General features: G+C 74.8%; 1 protein-coding gene across 3 annotated transcripts in view; it reads left to right on the plus strand.

The window, feature by feature from the left end:
* Nucleotides 1-1,732: 1,732 nt before the first annotated feature.
* The window catches only part of MEGF8 (multiple EGF like domains 8), a 48,677-nt gene continuing 27,502 nt past the window's right edge, over nucleotides 1,733-22,907 (plus strand). The window contains exons 1-19 of one of the 3 annotated variants that reach the window (XM_045001614.1): nucleotides 1,733-1,971; nucleotides 4,909-5,072; nucleotides 5,283-5,489; nucleotides 6,009-6,189; nucleotides 6,544-6,632; nucleotides 8,369-8,588; nucleotides 9,914-10,094; nucleotides 10,505-10,650; nucleotides 12,704-12,823; nucleotides 13,657-13,814; nucleotides 14,267-14,374; nucleotides 15,475-15,622; nucleotides 16,130-16,293; nucleotides 16,710-16,901; nucleotides 17,475-17,675; nucleotides 19,693-19,932; nucleotides 20,705-20,823; nucleotides 21,080-21,211; nucleotides 22,652-22,765. In XM_045001614.1, the coding sequence (XP_044857549.1) occupies nucleotides 1,773-1,971; nucleotides 4,909-5,072; nucleotides 5,283-5,489; nucleotides 6,009-6,189; nucleotides 6,544-6,632; nucleotides 8,369-8,588; nucleotides 9,914-10,094; nucleotides 10,505-10,650; nucleotides 12,704-12,823; nucleotides 13,657-13,814; nucleotides 14,267-14,374; nucleotides 15,475-15,622; nucleotides 16,130-16,293; nucleotides 16,710-16,901; nucleotides 17,475-17,675; nucleotides 19,693-19,932; nucleotides 20,705-20,823; nucleotides 21,080-21,211; nucleotides 22,652-22,765 (3,083 nt within the window). In that variant the 5' untranslated portion in view covers nucleotides 1,733-1,772. Of the gene's footprint in view, nucleotides 1,972-4,908; nucleotides 5,073-5,282; nucleotides 5,490-5,594; nucleotides 5,624-5,769; nucleotides 5,809-6,008; nucleotides 6,190-6,543; nucleotides 6,633-8,368; nucleotides 8,589-9,913; nucleotides 10,095-10,504; nucleotides 10,651-12,703; nucleotides 12,824-13,656; nucleotides 13,815-14,266; nucleotides 14,375-15,474; nucleotides 15,623-16,129; nucleotides 16,294-16,709; nucleotides 16,902-17,474; nucleotides 17,676-19,692; nucleotides 19,933-20,704; nucleotides 20,824-21,079; nucleotides 21,212-22,651; nucleotides 22,766-22,907 lie in introns of those variants that run through there. The other 2 variants (XM_045001615.1, XM_045001616.1) reach the window with 2 other exon arrangements.

Raw genomic sequence — 22,907 nt, forward strand, 5'->3', positions numbered from 1 at the left:
GGTGGGGCCTGGAGTGGGGGGGGCAAGGCCTGGTGGGGGGTGGGGCCCAGAGGGTGGAGGTGGGGGGCAGGGGCTCGGAGTGGGGGTGGGGGCGGGCCCCAGAGTGTGCGGGGGGGCTCCGAACTGTGTGCGGGGGAGGCGGGGCCCGGAGCCGGAGTGGCGGGGGGGCGGAGTGTGTGGGGGGGTGGGGCCCGGAGCGGGTCTGGGGGGGGGGGGGCCGGAGCCGGAGTGTGTGGGGGGGTGGGGCCCGGAGCCGGAGTGTGCGGGGCGGGCGGGCTGTTGGGCGCCCGGCGGGGGCGGTGACGGGCCGGGAAGGGTTAATCACCCCCGGCCTGACCCCCCCCGCCGAGCTCGGGGCCGGTTCGGGCTCCGGGCCGGGGGCTCCGCTGGTCCCGGCGGCGGCGAACCGGGCGGGTCCGAGTCGGCGCCCAGCGGGGCCGGGACCCGGGAGCGGAACCGGGGCCGTGTCCGGGCCGGGCCGCTCGCTGGGGGCTCCCGGGGCCGGCCTCGGGTCAGTCTGTGCCGCGAGCCCGGACCGAGCCCCGCCCGCAGCTCGCACGCGCCGGCCGGGGGCGGGGCTGTTCCGGGGGTTCCCTGTTCCCCCTCCGGCCGAGCCCCCCCGCGCCAGCCCCGGGCCGGAACCAGCGAGACGGGAGCCCAGAGCGGCCGGGCCCGGGCCCGGGCCCCTCCCGCCGCGCAGCCCCGCCCGCTCTATGGTCCCGCGCGCCGCTCTGGCCCCGCGTCTCGCTGCTCCCGGCCCGGAGTCCGCCACGGGCAGAGCGAGCGGGTGAGAGCGAGACCGGCCCCCATCGCCCCCCCCCCCGGGCCCTATAGCCCCCATCGCCCCCTCCCCCCATCGCCCCCCCCGGGCCCTATAGCCCCCTCCCCCCATAGCCCCCCCGGCCCCAACGGGCCCCCATCGCCCCCCCGCCCCGGCCCTATAGCCCCCATCGCCCCCTCCCCCCATCGCCCCCCCGGCCCCAACGGGCCCCTATAGCCCCCATCGCCCCCTCCCCCCATCCCCCCCCGGGCCCTATAGCCCCCATCGCCCCATCGCCCCCCCGGCCCCAACGGGCCCCTATAGCCCCCATCGCCCCCTCCCCCCATCCCCCCCCGGGCCCTATAGCCCCCATCGCCCCATCGCCCCCCCGGCTCCAACGGGCCCCTATAGTCCCCCGGTCCCCATCGCCCCCTCCCCCCATAGCTCCCCCGCCCCAACGGGCCCCCATAGAGCGCTGCCCCCTCCCCCCATCGCCCCCCAGCTCCCCACACACCGGCCCCCGCCCGGGCCCTATGGGCCCCCCAGGTCCCCCAACCCCTCGAGGCCTCCTCCCCCCCCCCGGCCCCCCCGGGCTCCCTGCGCTACAGGCCCCGCCCCCATAGGATCCCCCCCCACGCTGCACCCCGCCCCCGGGCCCGTCCCCGTCGCTGCAGGCCCCCCCGTGTTCCCCCCGCGGGTCTTTTGGGGGCGCCTGGGATCAGCCCCGTGGCCGGACCGGAGGGTGGGGGGGGAAGTCGCCCCGTGGCTGGGTCCGGGGGGGTCACCACGGCCAGGCCGGGGGTGGCGGGGGGGGGTCGCCCCGTGGCTGGACAGGGGTCGGGATGGGGGTGGGGGGGGAAGTCGCCCCGAGGCCGGACCGGGGTCGGGATGGGGGTGGGGGGGAGGCGCCCCGTGGCCGGATCTGGGGGTCACCGCACTGTCGTGCCCCTGACCCCCGTCTCCCCCGCACAGGTTGGCGCATGGAGCCCCCCGACCCCCGCTGAGCCCGGCGATGGACGGCGCCCCGCCCCCCTCCCGCCGCCCCGGGCTGCTGCTGGCCCTGGCGCTGGCCCTGGCGCTGAGCCGGGTCCGCTGGGCCGGCGCCGGCGACTGCAAGGGGCAGCGCCAGGTGCTGCGGGGCACCGAGGGCTTCGTCAGCGACGGGCCGGGCAACTACTCTGTGAACGGGAACTGCGAGTGGCTGATCGAAGGTGGGGGCCGGGGGGCACCAGACGCACATGAGCCGCCAGCGCTGCCACGGGGGCTGGCGCCAGCCCAGGCTGCACAAATGCGCCTCGAGCAGGGCTTGGGGGGGACCTCCCCTCGGGGCCCAGGCTGGGGGCCCCCCGCTCCCTGCGCCCCCCACGCCTGGAGCCGGGCCCCGCGCCCCCTGCGCCTCCCGCGCCCGGAGCCGGGCCCCGCGCCCCCTGCGCCCCCCACGCCTGGAGCCGGGCCCCGCGCCCCCTGCGCCCCCCACGCCCGGAGCGGGCCCCCCGCTCCCTGCGCCCCCCACGCCTGGAGCCGGGCCCCGCGCTCCCTGCGCCCCCCACGCCCGGAGCCGAGCCCCACGCCCCCTGCGCCCCCCACGCCCGGAGCCGAGCCCCGCGCCCCCTGCGCCCCCCACGCCCGGAGCTGGGCCCCCCGCTCCCTGCGCCCCCCACGCCTGGAGCCGGGCCCCGCGCCCCGTGCGCCTCCCGCGCCCGGAGCCGGGCCCCGCGCCCCCTGCGCCCCCGACGCCCGGAGCTGGGCCCCGCGCCCCCTGCGCCCCCCACGCCCGGAGCTGGGCCCCGCGCCCCCTGCGCCCCCCACGCCCCGGGCCGGGCCCCGCGCTCCCTGCGCCCCCCACGCCAGGAGCCGGGCCCCCCGCTCCCTGCGCCCCCCCCGCCCGGAGCCGCGCCCCGCGCCCCCCGCGCCCCCCCCGCCCGGAGCCGCGCCCCCCGCCCCCTGCGCCCCCCCCGCCCGGAGCCGAGCCCCGCGCCCCCTGCGCCCCCCACGCCCGGAGCTGGGCCCCGCGCTCCCTGCGCCCCCCACGCCCGGAGCTGGGCCCCGCGCCCCCCGCGCCCGGAGCCGGGCCCCACGCCCCCTGCGCCCCCCACGCCCGGAGCCGGGCCCCGCGCCCCCCGCGCCCGGAGCCGGGCCCTGCACCCCCCACGCCCGGAGCTGAGCCCCGCGCCCCGCGCCCGGAGCCGGGCCCCACGCCCCCTGCGCCCCCCACGCCCGGAGCCGGGCCCCGCGCTCCCTGCGCCCCCCACGCCCGGAGCTGGGCCCCGCGCCCCCTGCGCCCCCCACGCCTGCAGCCGGGCCCCGCGCCCCCTGCGCCCCCCACGCCCGGAGCTGGGCCCTGCGCTCCTCGCCGGCTGGTGACACGCTGGGGCAGGGCCGGAGCAGAGCCCCGAGGACCATTGGAGGGTTCAGAGCCCTGCCCCAGAGCTGCCAGGAGCTCCCGCCGCTCAGCGGGGCCAGGGAGGGTCGGGGGGACTCGGCCCAAGGGTCGGGGGCTCTTTGCTCCGGCAGCGAAAGGCTGAACATGCCCTGGTCCGGGAGGGGGAACGGGACCCGGTCGGACGGGGCATTGGGAGGGGAATGGCCCCTTGGACCATGGATCCCGTCCCTGAGGCCGTTACCGTCCTGCCTGGCCGGCTGTGGGTCTCTGCCCGGGGGGGAATCGGGGCAGGTCTTTGACGGGTCAGACAGGACGGGCACAGCGGTGCCTTCTGGCCTTGAAATCAGTGAGAGCCTGGTGGGGGGGGGGGGGGTCGGGGCGCAATGGTGCATGCTGGGAGCCGTGCTCCCCGTGGGGGGGTGTCAGGGCCCCGGGGGCGCCGTGGTGCATGCTGGGAGCCGTGCTCCCCGTGGGGGGGTGTCAGGGCCCCGGGGGCGCCGTGGTGCATGCTGGGAGCCGTGCTCCCCATGGGAGGGGGTCAGGGCCCCGGGGGCGCCGTGGTGCATGCTGGGAGCCGTGCTCCCCGTGGGGGGGTGGTCAGGGCCCTGGGGGTGCTGTGGTGCATGCTGGGAGCCATCCTCCCCATGGGGGGGGTCAGGGCCCCGGGGGCGCCGTGGTGCATGCTGGGAGCCGTGCTCCCCGTGGGGGGGTGGCCGGGCCCCGGGGGCGCCGTGGTGCATGCTGGGAGCCGTGCTCCCTGTGCGGGGGGGTGGGCGGTCAGGGCCCCGGGGGCGCCGTGGTGCATGCTGGGAGCCGTGCTCCCCATGGGGGCGGTCAGGGCCCCGGGGGCGCCGTGGTGCATGCTGGGAGCCGTGCTCCCTGTGGGGGTGTCAGGGCCCCGGGGGCGCCGTGGTGCATGCTGGGAGCCATGCTCCCCGTGGGGGGGGTCAGGGCCCTGGGGGTGCCGTGGTGCATGCTGGGAGCCATGCTCCCCGTGGGGGGGGTCAGGGCCCTGGGGGTGCCGTGGTGCATGCTGGGAGCCGTGCTCCCCATGGCGGGGGGGGGGTCAGGGCCCCGGGGGCGCCGTGGTACATGCTGGGAGCCGTGCTCCACATGGCGGGGGGGGTCAGGGCCCCGGGGGCGCCGTGGTGCATGCTGGGAGCCGTGCTCCCTGTGCGGGGGGGGGGGTGGTCAGGGCCCCGGGGGCGCCGTGGTGCATGCTGGGAGCCGTGCTCCCCGTGGGGGCGGTCAGGGCCCCGGGGGCGCCGTGGTGCATGCTGGGAGCCGTGCTCCCACTGGCGGGGGGCGGTCAGGGCCCCGGGGGCGCCGTGGTGCATGCTGGGAGCCGTGCTCCCTGTGGGGGGGGGGCGGTCAGGGCCCCGGGGGCGCCGTGGTGCATGCTGGGAGCCGTGCTCCCTGTGGGGGTGTCAGGGCCCCGGGGGCGCCGTGGTGCATGCTGGGAGCCGTGCTCCCCATGGCGGGGGGCGGTCAGGGCCCCGGGGGCGCCGTGGTGCATGCTGGGAGCCGAGCTCCCGGTGGGGGCGGGGGGGCGGTCAGGGCCCCGGGGGCACCGTGGTGCATGCTGGGAGCCGTGCTCCCCATTGGGGGGGGTCAGGGCCCCGGGGGCGCCGTGGTGCATGCTGGGAGCCGTGCTCCCCATTGGGGGGGTGTCAGGGCCCCGGGGGCACCGTGGTGCATGCTGGGAGCCGTGCTCCCCGTGGGGCAGTGGTGGGGTCCCGTGTCTGACCCCCCCGTGTCTCCTCAGCCCCCAGCAGCCGGCACCGGGTGCTTCTGACCTTCCTGTTCATGGACACCGAGTGCACCTACGACTACCTCTTCGTCTACGACGGCGACTCCCCGCGCTGCCCCCTGCTGGCCAGCCTGAGCGGCAGCACCCTGCCCCCCCCTCTGGAGGCCGCCTCCGGCAAGGTGACCCCCCCCCCCCGGGTGACTGCGGGCGGGGCGGGGAGGAGTCCGGGGGAGGGTAGTGGGGTCCGTGGGGGGGAAGCGGGGCGCTGGGCAGAGTTTGGAGGAGGGGGGGTTACTGGGGCTGTGGGGGGCAGGTGGGGGGGTGGGGGGCCCATGTGGGGGGGGTGGGGGCCCATGTGTTTGATCCCATCCCCCCCCCCCACACGCCAGATGCTGCTGCACCTGTTCAGCGACGCCAACTACAACCTGCTGGGCTTCAACGCCAGCTACCGGGTCTCGCTCTGCCCCCGCGGCTGCTCCGGCCACGGTGCCTGCGAGCCCCACGGCCAGTGCCAGTGTCGGCCTGGCTGGGGGGGGGCGGACTGCGCCGTGCCCCACTGCGCCAGCTACTGCCTGGGCCACGGGGCCTGCGACCAGGTGAGCCCCCCGGCCCCCCTGAGCCTCCCCTGAGCCTCCCCTGCCCCCTGAGCCTCCCCTGCCCCCCTGAGCCACACTGCCCCCCCGTGCCCCACTGCGCCAGCTACTGCCTGGGCCATGGGGCCTGCGACCAGGTGAGCCCCCCTGAGCCCAACTGCCCCCCTTGTGCCCCACTGCGCCAGCTACTGCCTGGGCCACGGGGCCTGCGACCAGGTGAGCCCCCTGGCCCCCCTGAGCCTCCCCTGCCCCCCTGAGCCCCACTGCCCCCCCTGAGCCCCACTGCGCCAGCTACTGCCTGGGCCACGGGGCCTGCGACCAGGTGAGCCCCCACTGCCCCCGCCACCAGGTGAGCCCCCTTGACCCCCTGCCCCCCCTGCCCCCCACTGCCCCCGCCACCAGGCGAGTGAGACACTCCCCCCACTGCTCCCTCTCCCCTGTGAACGGAGGGATGGGCCAGGACCCAGGGCTGGGGGTCTGCGAGCCGGGAGCCTCTGTCCATCTGTCTGTCTGTCCCCGCAGGAGTCTGACCGGTGCCGGTGCCGGCCAGGCTTTGTGGGCGAGGCCTGTGACCTGGCGCTGGGCGAGAACCAGGGTGCCGGGCGCTGGTACAACCTGAGCTCGGGGGACCCCCACTTCCGGCCCCGCACGGCTGCCGCCGGCGCCGTCCTGCCCCCCACCGGGGCGCTCTACATCTTCGGGGGTCAGAGACGCCGCCGCGGGGCTTGGGGCACGGGGGGTGCAGGGTGTGGAGGATGCAATGGGGTTGAGGGGAGGTGGGGCAGGGTAGGGGTGGGGATGGGGGGCAGGGGGTAGGGTGGGAGGAGGGGGGCAGGGTAGGGGTGGGGACAGGGGGGTAGGGTGGGAGGAGGGGGGCAGGGTAGGGGTGGGGACGGGGGTGCAGGGGAGGTGGGGTGGGAGGAGGGGGGGCAGGGTGGGGGTGGGGATGGGGGGCAGGGGAGGTGGGGTGGGAGGAGGGGGGGCAGGGTAGGGGTGGGGACGGGGGGGAGGGGCAGGTGTTGGGGGCCCCCCCCTCACAGCTGCTCTGCTCCCCAAGGGCTGGACCTGAACACGGCGCTGGGCGACCTCGTCATCTACAACTTCACCTCCAACCTGTGGCAGCGCCGGGTGCTGAGCCCCTCCCCGGTACGTCCCCCCCCCCGTCCCCCTCCTCCCCGGTACGTCCCCCCCCGTCCCCCTCCTCCCCGATACGTCCCCCCCGTCCCCCTCCTCCCCGGTACGTCCCCCCCCCCGCCGCGCCCCCCCCGTGCCCCTCCTCCCCGGTACGTCCCCCCCCCCGCCGCGCCCCCCCCCGTGCCCCTCCTCCTCGGTACGTCCCCCCCGCCGCGCCCCCCGTACCCCTCCTCCCAGGTACGTCCCCCTGTGCCCCTTGTCACGGAGTGTGGGGGGACACAGGGCCCTGCACCCCCACGTCCTGCGATTCCCTGGGGCTCTCAGCCAGCCAGGAAAGCAGCAGGTTTATTCAGACGACAGGACACAGGCCGGGACGGGTCTTGCCGGCACAGACAGCAGGACCCCCCCCCGCATTGGGTCCATCTTGGGGTCCCAGGAGCCCCACAGCCCCCTTGGGGGGTCAGAGCCCCGTCTGGGCTCCCTCCATTCCCCAGCCGGCTCCTGAAACCCCCTCTCCCCCCAGCCTCTCCCCCCCCTTTGTTCAGCTCCCCGGGCAGAGGGGTCCCCTGGCCTCTCCCCCCTCCCTGGGGTCTCGCGTTACCTGCTCAGGCCCCTCCCTCCGGCCAGTCTCCCCCCCCCCCAGTGCAGCTCGTCCTCCCAGGCCAACCCCCCCCCCCCCCAGCACTCTCAGCCCCCAGTAAGAACAGTCCTAGTTCCTCACACCCCTTCTCCCTGGTACGTCCCCCCCATGGCCCCCCCACGCCCTGTTCCCCCCCCCGCTGGGCCCAGCTGAGTGGCTCCCCAGCACCCTCCCCCACACCGTGTGCCCGGCCTCGCCTTGTACACGTCCGTCCAGCGATGGAGCCAAAGGGGACGTCCCGCCTGGCTTGTCTCCCCAAGGCTCAGTGACCCCGGTCCCCGGGGCCGGGTGAGCTCAGGCTGCCGCTCCCTTCCCGGCCCCAGTTCCCGGCAGCCTGGGGGGAGCGTCTCTAGCTCCTCCGGCAGCGGTAACGCCGGCACCCGAGAGCCGCTCGCTGGCTGGGCCCGCGCCGCGGGTTTCCGTGCTCGGCCCTCGCAGGGGCCCGGGACCCTCTCCAGGGATCCGAGAAAGGGCAGAGCCAGCCTGGGCGTCTCCCCCCGGCTGGCTGGCTCCATGGCGCTTCCCTGACGCCCTGGCTGGGTCCTTTCTCCAGGGCACCCCCCCCCCCCCCGCCTGCTTAGACAGACGCTAGTCACGGCCCCCCAGCTCCACCAGCTTCGCATTCCCGCGTTTTCTCACCTGCCTCCCAGGGATGCTGGTGGCAGGTTTCAAACCACGTCCTATGCAGGGGCGGCTCCAGGCGCCAGCGCAGCCAGCGATGCCTGGGGGGGCAAGCTGGGGGGGCAGCCTGCCGGCTGCTGTGAGGGTGGCAGGCAGGTGGCTTTGGCAGCATGCCTGCGGGAGGGCCGCCGGTCCCATGGCTTTGGCGGCGGGGACGCCAATGGTGCAGCACCGGCAGATCACCCGCAGAAACGCCGCCAAATCCGCAGGACCAGTGGACCTGTGCCACCGAAAGCCGCCTGCCTGCCGTGCTTGGGGCAGCAAAGAACAGAGTCGTCCCCGGTCCTACATCCCCAGCTCCAGCTCCTGGCCCGGCGTGGGGGGTAGCGAGTGCGTCAGGCCGGGCTGGCACAGACTGTGTCACCCCCCCCGCCCCCCCGCGATGGTGTGTCCCCTCCCCCAGCGCTAACCCCCTCTCTCCCCGCAGGCGGCCCGTCACTCCCACGTGGCCGTGGCCTGGCAGGGCTGCCTGGTGCTGTGTGGTGGGGAGCTGGCCAACGGCTTCCTGGCCAGCGACGTCTGGATGTACCGACCCCACGAGGGGCGCTGGCTGGAGCTGGCCCCCCCCAATGCCACGGGCTCCCCGCCCCCCAGCCTGGCCAGCCACGCTGCAGCCGTGGTCGACACGTGGCTGTACGTCTTCGGAGGTGAGACGTGGGCTGGGAGCCAGGACTCCTGGGTTCTCTCCCTGGCTCTGGACGGGGAGCGGGGGCTGGTGGGTTAGGGCAGGGGGGGCTGGGAGCCAGGACTCCTGGGTTCTCTCCCTGGCTCTGGACGGGGAGCGGGGGCTGGTGGGTTAGGGCAGGGGGGGGCTGGGAGCCAGGACTCCTGGGGTCCCAGGCTGGGGGCTCTCAGGGCTCCGGGGGAAGCCAGGCAGGACTCTGGGGCAGCGTCTCCCGCAGGGCACCTGTCACTGGGGCCAGGAGCCTGCTCGGCTTCGGGGCCTCCTGGGTCCGACCTCGGTGCGTTCGGCCCCCTGCTCACCCCGGCCCCCCCGCAGCGAGTCCCCCTGGGCGGGGCCCCTGGGGAGCCTCTCACGCCCCCTGCTCACCCCGGCCCCCCGCAGCGACTCCCAGCCAGCGAGTGACAGGGACGGGGACTGATCCTGGCTAATGTCGCTCCCTTGCCGAGGAACATCCCGTGAAGCTCAGCGAATCCAGACGCCTCCGATCCACCCAGACCTTGACAACACCCCCCCCTTACGCCCCACAAGCCTTTCGGGCGCGTCCGTTTGCCGCGGGCACTCGTCTGCGATGCGAGGGAGGCTTGGAAAGCAGATTGGGCTAAACGAGAAGGCAGAAGGTTCCTGGGTTTGCCCGTCTGCGGCATCCCGGTGACCTCTGGAGCACCGAACCAGCCCTGGTGGGTGGGGGCGGCTAACGCACACGGGGGAGCTCAGGGCTGCCCGCGAGGGGCCCCCGAACGTCTCCACACCGAGTGCGCCGGAGCCGTTACTGCAGTAGGTTCTGCTGGGCCGACCGGCGAGGGGAACGGCTGCTCTGTGCCAGGTCGTTGTCGTGGGGAACCCAGTGCAGAACAGAGCTGTTAGCACCGGGAGCAGGGCTCCCTGGGCTCCCCCCGAGTCCTTCCCGCAGCCCAGCCTCAGACCCGCCTGTCGCCTCCTTCCCGGGCCAGCAGGTCACCCGGGCTGCCCCAACCCCCCTGCAGGCGACGGGCTCTGGATACAGGGTGTCGGCCGGTCTCCGTGCCCGGGCAGCCAGTCACAGCCACACCTGCCCTCTAGGGGTCTCTGCACCGCTCACGCACCCTGAACCCCCCACCTAGGTCCTGGAGTAACACACAGGGGAAACTGAGGCACACACAGAATTCAGACACAACATTAAGACCATTCCCATTTCATCACACCAGACGCCTGGGTTGTGTCCCAGCTCTGGGACGGGAGTGGGGGCTAGTAGTTAGAGCAGGGGGGTGCAGTGGGGGTTGGAGCCCCGCTAACCCTGCTCCCCCACAGGCCGCACTGCCGTGGACGTCTTCTCCTCGCAGATGTTCCGCTTCCATCTGGAGAGGTGGCAGTGGGAGCGCGTGGTACCCGCCGGGGGGAAGGCGCCTGCTGCCGCCGGGCACTCCATGGTCTTCCACCCGCCCTCCCGCGCCCTGCTGGTGTACGGGGGGCACCGGCCCTCCACAGCCCGGTGAGCGGGGGAGCTGGGCCTGGGGCTGAGGGCTGGGGGGCCCAGGGAGAGGCGGGGGCGTGGCTGAGGGCTGGGGGGTCCAGGGAGAGGTGGGGGCAGGGCTGGGGGCTGGGAGCTGGGGGGCCAAGGGAGAGGCTCGGGGCGTGGCTGAGGGGCACAGTGGGAGGCTGGGGTGGTGGCTGGGGGCCCAGGGAGAGGCTCGGGGCAGGGCTGAGGGGCACAGTGGGGGGCTGGGGGATGTGGCTGGGGGGCCCGGGGAGAGGCGGGGGGTGGCTGAGGGCTGGGGGGGCACAGTGGGGGGCGTGGCTGGGGGGCCCGGGGAGAGGCGGGGGGTGGCTGAGGGCTGGGGGGGCACAGTGGGGGGCTGGGGGGGGTCACGCTCCCCGGCTGACCGCCCGCCCCCCCCCCAGATTCAGCATGCGAGTGAACAGCACGGACCTGTTCCACGTGGACCTGCGCCACTGGAGCCCCTTGCGCGGGCGCGACCCCCAGCACGGCCCCCGGGAACGGGCCTTCCACAGCGCCAGCCTGCTGGGCAACTACATGGTGGTGTACGGTGAGCGACCCCCCCCCCCGCCGGGACCCCCCTCTGAGCCCCCCCGCCGGGACCCCTCGCGGGGACCCCCCCAGCTCCCCCGCTGGGACCCCTGACCCCCTCTGACTTCCCCCACGGGGACCCCCCTCTGAGCCCCCCGCCGGGACACCTCGCGGGGACCCCCCAACCCCCCCGCCGGGACCCCTGACCCCCTCTGACTCCCCCACCGGGACACCCCTCTGAGCCCCCCGCTGGGACCCCTTGCGGGGACCTCCCCTCAGCCTCCCCGCTGGGACCCCTGACCCCCCTCTGACTCCCCCCACGGGACCCTCCGCCGGTACCCTCTGACCCCCCCCCAGGGGGACCTCCCTCTGAGCCCCCCGCCGGGACCCCTCGTGGGGACCCCCCCAGCCCACCCGCCGGGACCCCCTGACCCCCTCTGACTCCTCCCACGGGGACCCCCCTCTGAGTCCCCTGCCGGGACCCCTCGCGGGGACCTCCCCTCAGTCCCCCCCGGGACCCCTTGACCCTCCTCTGACCCCCCCACCCCCGTCGGGACCCCGCTGTGAGGAGGTGGGAATGTTCTTGATGTGGTATTGGGGGCGTATCTGAGGGGGGGGTGTTGGCCTGGGAAGGTGGCAGGGGGCTGTGCTGGGACTGGCTGCCCTGGGGAGGGAGGTACCTGAGCAGGTAAGGGGGGGGGGGGGGAGTTGGAGGCCAGGTGACACCTCTGCCCGGGACACTGGACAAAGGACAAAGGCTGGGGGAGGAGCCGGGGGAGGCTGGGGGGAGTTTCAGGTCTGGAGCTCGTAGGGAAAGGGGGGGGCCCCGACCAACAGGGCTGGGGCCTCCCTGGGGCCCCCAGATGGACCTAACTAAAGGGGGGTCCTGCTGTCTGTGCCGGCAAGACCCGTCCTGGCCTGTGTCCTGTCGTCTGGATGAACCTGCTGCTTTCCTGGCTGGCTGAGAGCCCCGGGGAATCGCAGGACGTGGGGGTGCAGGGCCCTGTGTCCCCCCACACTCTGTGACACCCTCTGACCCCCTGTCGGGACCCCCTGTCCCCCCTCTGACCCCCCACTGGGACCCCCAACCTCCATCTGACACCCTTCCTGCCGGGACCCCTCAACCCCTCTGAAAGCCCCCCAAGGGGACCCCCTGTCCCCCCGCACTGGGACCCCCGTGATCTCCCTGCTGGGACCCCCCCCTCACCACTTGGGGCCCCATCTGTCACGGAGTCCCCGGGCGCTGCTCTGGAACTGCTCCCCACCAAGCCAGGCAGGACTCTGGGAGCCTCCTCTCCCTCGGAGCAGCCTGTCTGCAGGGCAAGAAGCTCCCACGGCTTCACCTCCTGGGTCTCTCCCGGGAGCATTCAGCCTCCCCTGCCCCTCCGCGCGCTTCCCACAGCGAGTCCACCCCAGCGGGGTCCTGGGGGGGCCACAGGGTCCTGCCCCCCCACGGCGCAGGCAGACGTGACTCTCAGCCAGCCAGTGACACAGAGGTTTATTCGATGACAGGAACAGGGGCTAACACAGAGCTTGTAGGTACCGCGAGCCGGACCCCTCGGCCGGGTCCATTCTGGGGGGCAGTGAGCCAGACCCCCACGTCTGCCCTCACTCCTCGTCCCCAGCCAGCTCCAGACTAACCCCCCCCCAGCCCCTCCTCTGCTCAGCTCCTTCCCCGGGCCAGGAGGTCACCTGACCCCTTTGTTCTCCCCCCCCTTTAGCATCCCCTTGTGGGGGGCAGGGCCTGGCCATTAGTTGCCAGGCGACAGAGGGTCGGCCAGGAACCGAGCCCCCCCCAGTATTCAGAGGGAACATTAAGAACAGCCCCACTGTGTCACCCCCCCCCGACCTGCCACCCCCCACGAACCCCCCACCCCTACAGGGCCCCTCCCCCGTGTCCCTGAGTGGCAGTGACCACTGAGTGACTCCACCGTATGCTGGCCCATCATTGGCGCCTATGTGCCCCCCCCGGAGCCCCCCCCACACCCCCATCCTGTTCCTCGCTCCATCTGTGTGGGGTCTGTGGTGAGTGAGAATTAGCCCCCCCCGGTCTGACCCCCCCTCGCCCGCAGGGGGCAACGTGCACATTCACTACCACGAGGAGAAGTGCTACGAGGACGAACTTTTCTTCTACCACCTGGGCTGCCACCAGTGGGTGCCCGGCCAGGCGCTGGCGCGGAGCCTGCCCCACGGTGAGGGAGGGGCTCGGGTACCCTAGGGAGCTCCCGGAGAGGGGGGCTGCCCCGGGGGAGCGGGGGGGGGCTGTCCCAGCGGCTGGTGCTCGGTGGGGGAAGCCCTGGTGGACGGGGTGGGGTGAGGGTGAGGGGATGCCCCAGTGCATGGAGGGAAGGAGGGGGCATGGGCAGCTCCCCAGTGGATGGCAGGTGGGGGGCGGCATCCTGGGGGCTAGGGGGGCCACTGAGTCCCGGCGCCGGCCTGATGCTCCCCTCTCGGCAGAGCGGGCCGGGCGGGCGGCCGGGGGGCAGGGGGTCCCGGCACCAGCCTGACACTCCCCTCCCGGCAGAGCGGGCCGGGCGGGGGGCCGGGCGGGCGGCCGGGGGGCAGGGGGTCCCGGCGTCGGCCTGATGCTCCCCTCTCGGCAGAGCGGGCCGGGCGGCCGGGCGGGCGGCCGGGGGGCAGGGGGTCCCGGCGTCGGCCTGATGCTCCCCTCTCGGCAGAGCGGGCCGGGCGGGGGGCCGGGGGTCCCGGCGTCGGCCTGATGCTCCCCTCCCGGCAGAGCGGGCCGGGCGGGGGGCCGGGCGGGGGGCCGGGGGGCAGGGGGTCCCGGCGCCGCCTGATGCTCCCCTCTCGGCAGAGCGGGCCGGGCGGGGGGCCGGGGGGCAGGGGGTCCCGGCGTCGGCCTGATGCTCCCCTCCCGGCAGAGCGGGCCGGGGGGGGCCGGGCGGGGGGCCGGGGGGCAGGGGGTCCCGGCGCCGCCTGATGCTCCCCTCTCGGCAGAGCGGGCCGGGCGGGCGGCCGGGGGGCAGGGGGTCCCGGCGCCGGCCTGATGCTCCCCTCTCGGCAGAGCGGGCCGGGCGGGCGGCCGGGGGGCGCTATTCCCACGTGGCGGCCGTGCTGCAGGACAACGTGCTGCTGGTGGCGGGGGGGTTCAGCGGGGCCCCCCGCGGGGACCTCGTGGCCTACAAGGTTCCCACCTTCGTCTTCCAGGTGCCTGCCCAGAACGTAAGTGACCCCTGGGGCCCTGCCACCCCCCCCAGTGCCCCCTCTGTCCTGAGCCTTCACCACAGGGACCCTAACCTCTGCCAACCCCCCCCCCCCCCCGCTGCCCCCAGGGCTCCCGGCTTCCCCTCCGCGCCCTAGGAGCTCATGGGAACAGATCAGTGACCCCCCCCCCCGCTTTTCCGGCCGTTGAGGGGTTCTGGCTGGGGGGGTCCTGGCTGGGGGGACAAGGAGGCTCTGGCTTGCAGGGGAGCTGCCTGTGGGGCCCCCCCCCGGGGTTATTGCTGCTCTACGCGGGGAGACGGCCAGGGGGCTCTCTGGTGTGGAGTCGGGGGGCGGGGGTGGTCTCTGGTTGGTGGGGGAGGAGGGGTCAGGGGTTTGTGGCTGGGGAGGGGGTTCCCTGGCTGGGGGGGCTGTCGAGGGGCAGCCCCTCCCTCACTGCCCTGCCCCCCCAGTACCACCTGGATTACTGCTCCATGTACTCGGAGAGCAGCACCTGCGGGAAGGACCCCGAGTGCTCCTGGTGCCTGGACGCCTGCCAGAGCCCCGCGCCCCACAGCAACGTGAGTGACCCCCAGCTCCTCTGCTCCGCTCGCCCCCTGGGACCGCCCTCCTGCCCCCCCAGCAGCCCCTGGGACCCCCACCCCCAGAGGGAGCCACACCCCCGCTCTCTAGCTGCAGCGACTCTGCCAGCGTCACACGGGAGGGTTATTGAGCGTCTGGACCAGCCCAGGCAGGTCTCAGGGCCCTCGGCCCGGCCAGCTGGGTCTGTCCCGGCCCCATGGGCTCCCACCCCAGCCCCCTCCTTCCGGCCGAGCCCCCTAAATCCCCTCCCCCTCTCTATCTGTCTGTCTGTCTCCTAGAGCTGGAAGGGGCCCCGAAGGGCCATCGAGTCCAGCCCCCTTCACTAGGGGGGCAAGTGCTGATTGTGCCCCAGATCCCGGAGAGGCCCCACGGGGATTGAACTCACCCCTGGGTCTAGCAGGCCAGTGCTCTAACCACTGAGCCATCCCTCCCACTCCCCCCCCCTTTGTCTTCGGTCCCGGCTGGCAGGTCCCCGGGCCCCTCTCTCCTCAGCCCATTGCCCCCCCGCCCCCCTCCCCTGGCCAGAACCGGCTGCTCCCGAGCCCAGCCGGGCCTCCCCGTCCCCAGTCGCTGGGTCCCCAATCTCCAGACCAGTGTCCGGGGTCCCGGCTGCTGGGCGAGGTCACACCTGGCCCCTGCAATAACAACCCCCCTCCCACCCCTCCTTACACGTGCAGCACCCGGGGAAACCGAGGCACACACAGTGTTCATGCAAAAGAAGAAAATCCCCCACTTCGTCACACCCTCAGGGGTGAGGTACAGACACCTGGGTTCTCTCCCCGGCGCTGGGAGGGGAGTGGGGGGTGGTGGTCAGAGCAGGGGGGGCTGGGAGCCAGGACTCCTGGGTTCTCTCCCCAGCTCTGGGAGGGGAGTGGGGGCTGGTGGGTTAGAGCAGGGGGGCTGGGAGCCAGGACTCCTGGGTTCTCTCCCCAGCTCTGGGAGGGGAGTGGGGGCTGGTGGTTAGAGCAGGGGGGCTGGGAGCCAGGACTCCTGGGTTCTCCCGATGTGGGGTGGTGCAGTGGGGGCACTGGCCCTGCTCCCCAGTTGACGTCTCTCTCTGTCTCTCTCACTCTCTCAGTGCCCCAGCACCGGCTGCCTGGGCCTGGCCCGGCTCCTGGTGGACTGCGAGTCCTGCCTGGCGTTTGGGGGGGCCGGCCCCCCCCTGCCCCGCGCGCCGGGGCCCTTTGGCTGGTGTGTGCAGAATGAGACCTGCATGCCTGTGGCTGGTGAGTGCCCCCCGGCCCCCTCCCCACCCGCCACCTCTGCCCCTGGCCCCCTCCCCACCCGCCTCCTCTGCCCCCCCCCGGCCCCACCCGCCTCCTCTGCCCCCGGCCCCGGCCCCACCCGCCTCCTCTGCCCCCCCGGCCCCGGCCCCTCCCTCCCCCCAAGTCCCTCCTCCATCTACCCCACCCGCCTCTCCTTCCTCCAGCCCCCTTCCCTCCCCACCCGCTTCTCCTTGCCCCAGCCCCTCCTTGCTCCGGGATCACTCTAGGAGGGGCGGGTTGGCGCGGGGGTGCCAGGAGGGGCTGTTGCGTTTTGTGCAGAGGGGATTCGGGGCTGTGTTTGCTGGGGGAGATGGGGCAGGGCAGCGGGGCTGCCTTCCTGGGGGGTAGAATGGGGGGGTGGGGAAAAGGGGGTGTGGCAGGGGGCTGCGTTTCCCGAGAGGGGGGCTGCATTCCTGGGGGAGAGATGGGGCCTGTGGGGGCTCATCCTCTCCACCCTCCCCCCCCCAGAGCAGAGCCGGTGCCGTGTGGGGCAGATCTCGGGCACCTACGGCTGGTGGGGGCCGCGCCCCGTGTTCATCACCTCCCTGGAGAGCTGCCAACACCTCAACTTCCTGCCTGGCCTGCACCTCATCACCTACCAGCACCCCCGCAACGACTCGCAGCCCGACAAGGTGGGGCAGCTCGGGCACCGGGTCCCTGGGGGGGCAGGGGGCGCTGTCAGGGGGGGCACCAGGTCCCTGGGGGGGCACTGACGGGGGGGGCAGCTCAGGCACTGGGTCCCTGGGGGGGCGGGGGGGCACTGCTGGGCGAGAAGTTTGGGCACCGGGTCCCCCATGGGGAGGCAGGGGGGAGCTGCCAGGGGAGCAGTTCGGGCACTGGGGTTCCTCATAGCAGGGTGAGGGGGCACTGCCGGGGGAAGCTCGCAGCACCGGCGGGGGGGAGCTGGCAGCACAGGGGTGCCCCGCGGAGGGGGGCGGGGGCACTGCCGGGGGAAACTCGCAGCACCGGCGGGGGGGAGCTGGCAGCACAGGGGTGCCCCGCGGGGGGGGGCGGGGGCTGCAGCAGACTGACCCCGGTGCCCCCCCAGGTGTCCATCGTCCGCAGCACGACCATCACGCTGAGCCCCAGCTCGGAGATGGACGTCTCCCTGGTCTACAAGGGCTTCATCTACCCGCTGCTGGCCGGGCCCCCCCCTGCCCCCCACGTCTCCGTCTGGGCCCGTGTGCAGCGCCTCCACGTGGTCGCCAAGCTGGGCCGCGCCCCCAACGCCCCCGAGCTGGTAAAGGGGGAGCCGGGCCCGTCAGGGCTGCCCCAGTGTGGGGCCGGGGGGTCTGTGCTGCAGGGAGCAGGCCGGGGGCAGCTGGGGGCGCTGTGGGGCAGGGGGTCAGCGGGGGGCTCTGGCTCTCCCTGACCCCGGCCCAAGGCAGGAGGAGGTGGGGCGCTGTGGGGCGGGGAGGGGAAGCGGGGGGTGCTGTGGGGCGGGGGGCCCGGGGGGGGCTCTGGCTCCCCCGTGGCAGGAGGAGGTGGGGCGCCGTGGAGCGAGGGGGGAAGCGGGGGGCGCCGTGGGGCTCTGGCTCCCCCTGACCCCCGGCCCGTGGCAGGAGGAGGTGGGGCGCCGTGGGGCGGGGGGGAAGTGGGGGGCGCTGTGGGGCTTGGCTGACCCCCGGCCCGTGGCAGGAGGAGGTGGGGCGCCGTGGGGCGGGGAGGGGAAGCGGGGGGCGCTGTGGGGCGGGGGGGTCAGCGGGGGGCTCTGGCTCCCCCGTGGCAGGAGGAGGTGGGGCGCCGTGGGGCGGGGGGGGAAGCGGGGGGCGCCGTGGGGCTCTGGCTCCCCCTGACCCCCGGCCCGTGGCAGGAGGAGGTGGGGCGCTGGGCCGTGCAGCAGGAGAAGGAGACGCGCCCCCTGCAGCGCCCGGGCGCCCAGCGGCTCTTCGGCAGCCCCGAGCGCGGCAACAAATACCTGGTGCAGGTCGAGGGGCATCTCAACAGCTCGGGCACCGGGCAGAGCAGCGAGCTCACCCTGGTGTGGGACCGCACCGGGGTGCCGGGCGGCAGCGTGAGTCACCCCCGGGCGCCCCCCGCCCTGGACCCCTGCCCCTGTGTGTACCCCCCCGGGTGCCCCCACGTATCCCCCCTGCCCTGTGTGTAACCCCCCACGTATCCCCCCTGCCCCTGTGTGCCCCCCGCCCTGGACCCCTGCCCCTGTGTGACCCCCGTGTGCCCCCCACCCTGGACCCCTGCCCTTGTGTGACCCCCGGGACTCCCGGGTGCCCCCCGCCCTGGACCCCTGCCCCTGTGTGACCCCCGGGCACCCCCCGCCCTGGACCCCTGCCCTTGTGTGACCCCCGGGCCCCCCGTGTGCCCCCACGTCTCCCCCCTGCCCCTGTGTGTACCCCTCCGGCTCCCCCCGTGTGCCCCCACGTATCCCCCCTGCCCCTGTGTGACCCCCGGGACCCCCGGGCACCCCCCGCCCTGGACCCCTGCCCTTGTGTGACCCCCGGGACCCCCGGGTGCCCCCCGCCCTGGACCCCTGCCCCTGTGTGACCCCCGGGACCCCCGTGTGCCCCCACGTATCCCCCCTGCCCCTGTGTGTACCCCTCCGGCTCCCCCCGTGTGCCCCCATGTATCCCCCCTCCCCGTGTGTGCCCCCCGCCCTGTACCCCTGCCCCTGTGTGTACCCCCCAGGACCCCCATGTGCCCCCACGTATCCCCCCTGCCCTGTGTGTAACCCCCCACGTATCCCCCCTGCCCCTGTGTGCCCCCCGCCATGTACCCCTGCCCCTGTGTGTACCCCCCAGGACCCCTGTGTGCCCCCACGTATCCCCCCTGCCCTGTGTGTAACCCCCCACTGTGTACCCCTGCCCCTGTTTAACCCCCGGGACCCCCGTGTGCCCCCACATATCCCCCCTGCCTTGTGTGTGCCCCCCGCCGTGTACCCATTGCCCTGTGTGTAAGCCCCCGGGATCCGCTGTGTGCTCCCCACTATGTACCCCCTGCCCCTGTGTAACCCCCGGGACCCCCGTGTGCCCCCATGTATCCCCCCTGCCCCTGTGTGTGCCCCCCACCGTGTACCCCTGCCCCTGTGTGTAACCCCCCCGGCTCCCCCAGTGTGCCCCCACGTATCCCCCTGCCCTGTGTGTAAGCCCCCGGGACCCCAGTGTGCTCCCATGTATCCCCTTGACCCCGTGTGTGCCCCCCACCATGTACCCCTGCCCCTGTGTGTAACCCCCCCGGACTCCTGTGTGTACCCCCACCATGTGTACCCCCCATTTACCCCCTATGTCCCCCCGCCCCATGTGAACCCCCCAGACCCACCCCCTGTCCCTCTGGCAGGTGGCAGTGTGTACCCCCCGTCCCCCACACCATGTGTACCCCCGACCCTCTCCCCCTTGTGTACTCACCTGCAGGGGGATGATTGGGGTGCTGTGAGGTGGGGAAAGGTGAGGGGCTGGCTGGGGTGGGAAGGGGAGCTGCAGGCTGATTGGGAGGTGCCCTAGGGGGCTGGAGGTGATTGGGGGTTCCCTGGGGGCTGGCTGCAGGGGTGCCCTGGGGGGCTGGGGGTGATTGGGGGTGCCCTGGGGGTGGGGTGCCCTGGGGGGCTGGGGGTGATTGGAGGTGCCCTGGGGGGCTGGGCGTGATTGGGGGTGCCCTGGGGGCGGGGTGCCCTGTGGGGCTGGGCGTGATTGGGGGTGCCCTGGGGGGCTGGGGGTGATTGGGGGTGCCCTGGGGGTGATTGGGGGTGCCCTGGGGGGCTGGGGGTGATTGGGGGTGCCCTGGAGGGCTGGGCGTGATTGGGGGTGCCCTGGGGGTGCCCTGGGGGTGATTGGGGGTGCCCTGGGAGGCTGGGGGTGATTGGGGGTGCCCTGGGGGGCTGGCTGCCGGGGTGCCCTGGGGGGCTGGGGGTGATTGGGGGTGCCCTGGGGGGCTGGCTGCCGGGGTGCCCTGGGGGTGATTGGGGGTGCCCTGGGGGGCTGGCTGCAGGGGTGCCCTGGGGGGCTGGGCGTGATTGGGGGTGCCCTGGGGGCGGGGTGCCGGGGTTCCCCCTGGTTCTCACTCGCCCGCTCTCCCCCCAGGAGATCTCGTACTTCTTCCTGGAGCCGTTCCGGGCGGGGCCCTGCCCCTCCTACCCCTCCTGCCTGGCCTGCCTGGCCGACCAGGGCTGCGGCTGGTGCCCGCTCAGCGCCAGCTGCCACGCCCGGCTGGGGGGGCCAGGGGGCGGGGGGCCGTGCGGGGGGGGCTCCGTGCGCCTCGTCCTCTCGCCCAGCAACTGCTTCCTGTGCGAGGAGTACCGGGACTGCCACGCCTGCAGCGCGGTGAGACGGGCACCGGGGCGCGGGGGGGGGTACGACAGGACGGCTGCACCGCGGCGCCCCCCGGCTCTGCCCGGGGAACAGCGCCCCCTCCAGGCCGTGCTCCCCCACCCGGCCCCCCTCCCCTGAGCCGGGGTCCCCGCGTGACCGACTGGGCGGAGCCGTCCCAGACTCACCCAGCGACTGGCTCCTCCGCCCCCCAGGAGGGGAACCCGGCCGGGCCTGACGACCCGTCGGGGTCTAGAGACCACCTGGTCCCGCCCGAGTGTGGGGGCTGGGCTGGCACCGCATGGGGTCCCTCAGGCCTGCTGTTCTGGGGGGCGGAGAGGGGACGGCGTCCCAGGGTGCCCCCCCCCCGAGTGCGTGAGATCAGGAGGTCTCTCGAGCGCAGTGGAAATCTCTGATGCGGCTGGAAGTTGACACGTGAAGTCGTCGTTTGCAGTCGCCCGCCGGCGAGCAGCTGCGAGAGCCGGGGAGAGTTTCTAGCCCCCGTTCCTGCCCGTTGTCTCTGCGGGGTCTGTGGGCGTCCCCGGCGTGACACAGTAACACCCCCCCCCCCCGTAAAACCTCCCAGCTTCACGCACCGCGTGGTTACGCCCATGGTAACGGGACAACGATGTTCAGCACGTTATGAGTTTCCACGTGATCCCTCCCCAGGCAGGCTTCGTGCTGAACGTACCTTGGCCATGTAATGTGGTGAACAAGGGGTACAGGGGGCTCTGGGGGGCGCTGGCTCTGCAGGGAGGGTCTCTGACCCCCCCGGTGCTCCCCCCAGGACCCATTCTGTGAGTGGCAGGTGAACAGTAGCAAGAAGGGGGATCTGCTGTGTAGCCGCCGGGGCCGACAGCCCCACGCCATCCGCGCCCCCCACGACTGCCCCGCGCTGTGCCACCAGTGAGTCCTCGCTGGGGGGCGGGGGCGGGCCGGGGGGGCATGTGGGCAGGGTGCTGGGGGGGACAAGACCTGAGGGGGGGTCAGTGTGTGGAGAGGGTGTTGGGGGGCGGGGTCAGTGGTTGGGGGGGTGGAACCGGGGGGGTCGGTGTGGGGACAGGGTTCTGGAGCCGCGTTGGTACTGTCGGGGGGAGGCTGGGTGTGGAGGGGGGGCAGCAGGGGGGGCTCTGGGAAGCACTAACCCCCCCTCACCCCCCAGGCGGAGCACGTGCGCCGAGTGCCTGTCCAACTCCAGCCAGTGTGCCTGGTGCCAGTCCACCCACAGCTGCTTCTTCTTCGCCGCCTACCTGGCCAAGTACCCGTACGGGGACTGCCGGGGCTGGTACGACAGGTGAGGGGTGCAGGGACCCCCGGGGTCTCCCCCGGCCGAGCGCCCGGACGGGGGCTGCCGGGGCTGGTACGACAGGTGAGGGGTGCAGGGACCCCTGGGCTCTCCCCCCGCCGAGCGCCCGGACGGGGGCTGCCGGGGCTGGTACGACGGGTGAGGGGTGCAGGGACCCCCGGGGTCTCTCCCGGCCGAGCGCCCGGACGGGGGCTGCCGGGGGCGGTACGACAGGTGAGGGGTGCAGGGACCCCCGGGGTCTCTCCCGGCCGAGCGCCCGGACGGGGGCTGCCGGGGCTGGTACGACAGGTGAGGGGTGCAGGGACCCCTGGGCTCTCCCCCCGCCGAGCGCCCGGACGGGGGCTGCCGGGGCTGGTACGACGGGTGAGGGGCGCAGGGACCCCCGGGGTCTCTCCCGGCCGAGCGCCCGGACGGGGGCTGCCGGGGCTGGTACGACAGGTGAGGGGTGCAGGGACCCCCGGGCTCTCCCCCCGCCGAGCGCCCGGACGGGGGCTGCCGGGGCTGGTACGACAGGTGAGGGGTGCAGGGACCCCTGGGCTCTCCCCCCGCCGAGCACCCGGACGGGGGCTGCCGGGGCTGGTATGACAGGTGAGGGGCGCAGGGACCCCCGGGGTCTCTCCCGGCTGAGCGCCCGGACGGGGGCTGCTGGGGCCGGTACGACGGGTGAGGGGCGCAGGGACCCCCGGGGTCTCTCCCGGCCAAGCGCCCGGACGGGGGCTGCCGGGGCCGGTACGACGGGTGAGGGCCGCGGGGACCCCCGGGGTCTCCCCCGGCCGAGCGCCCGGACGGGGACTGCCGGGGCTGGTACGACAGGTGAGGGGCGCAGGGACCCCTGGGCTCTTCCCCCGCCGAGCGCCCGGACGGGGGCTGCCGGGGCCGGTACGACGGGGGCGCGGGGACCCCCGGGGTCTCTCCGGCTGAGCGCCCGGACGGGGGCTGCCGGGGCCGGTACGACAGGTGAGGGGTGCGGGGACCCCCGGGGTCTCCCCCCGGCCGAGCGCCCGGACGGGGGCTGCCGGGGCCGGTACGACGGGTGAGGGGCGCGGGGACCCCCGGGGTCTCCCCCCGGCCGAGCCCCCGTACGGGGTCTGCCGGGGCCGGTACGACAGGTGAGGGGCGCGGGGACCCCCGGGCTCTCCCCCCGGCCGAGCGCCCGGAGGGGGGTGCCGGGGCCGGTACGACGGGTGATGGGCGCGGGGACCCCCGGGGTCTCCCCCCGGCCGAGCCCCCGTACGGGGTCTGCCGGGGCCGGTACGACGGGTGAGGGGCGCGGGGACCCCCGGGGTCTCCCCCGGCCGAGCGCCCGGACGGGGGCTGCCAGGGCCGGTACGACAGGTGAGGGGCGCGGGGACCCCCGGGGTCTCTCCGGCTCTGGGAGCGGGGGGGGGGGCCGAGTGGGGGGGGCTGACTCGTCTCTCCTGCCCCCAGCGTCCATTCGGTGCCCCAGTGCCTGGACTGCGCCCGGTTCAACGCCTGCCAGGACTGTCTGCAGCACTTCGAGTGCGGCTGGTGCGGGAACACGGACAACCCCATGCTGGGCAGGTAACTGGCTGGGGGCAGGGCCATTCCCTCTGGGGGGCACCGGCTCCCACCCGGCCCTGGGGCAGGGACTGGCTGGCTCAGGGGGGCAGGGAATGGGGAAGGGGCCTGTCCCGTCTAGGGGGCACCGGCTCCCACCCGGCCC

The sequence above is a fragment of the Mauremys mutica genome, unplaced genomic scaffold, assembly GCF_020497125.1.
Source record: "Mauremys mutica isolate MM-2020 ecotype Southern unplaced genomic scaffold, ASM2049712v1 Super-Scaffold_339, whole genome shotgun sequence".
NCBI classification, from domain to species: Eukaryota; Metazoa; Chordata; order Testudines; family Geoemydidae; genus Mauremys; species Mauremys mutica.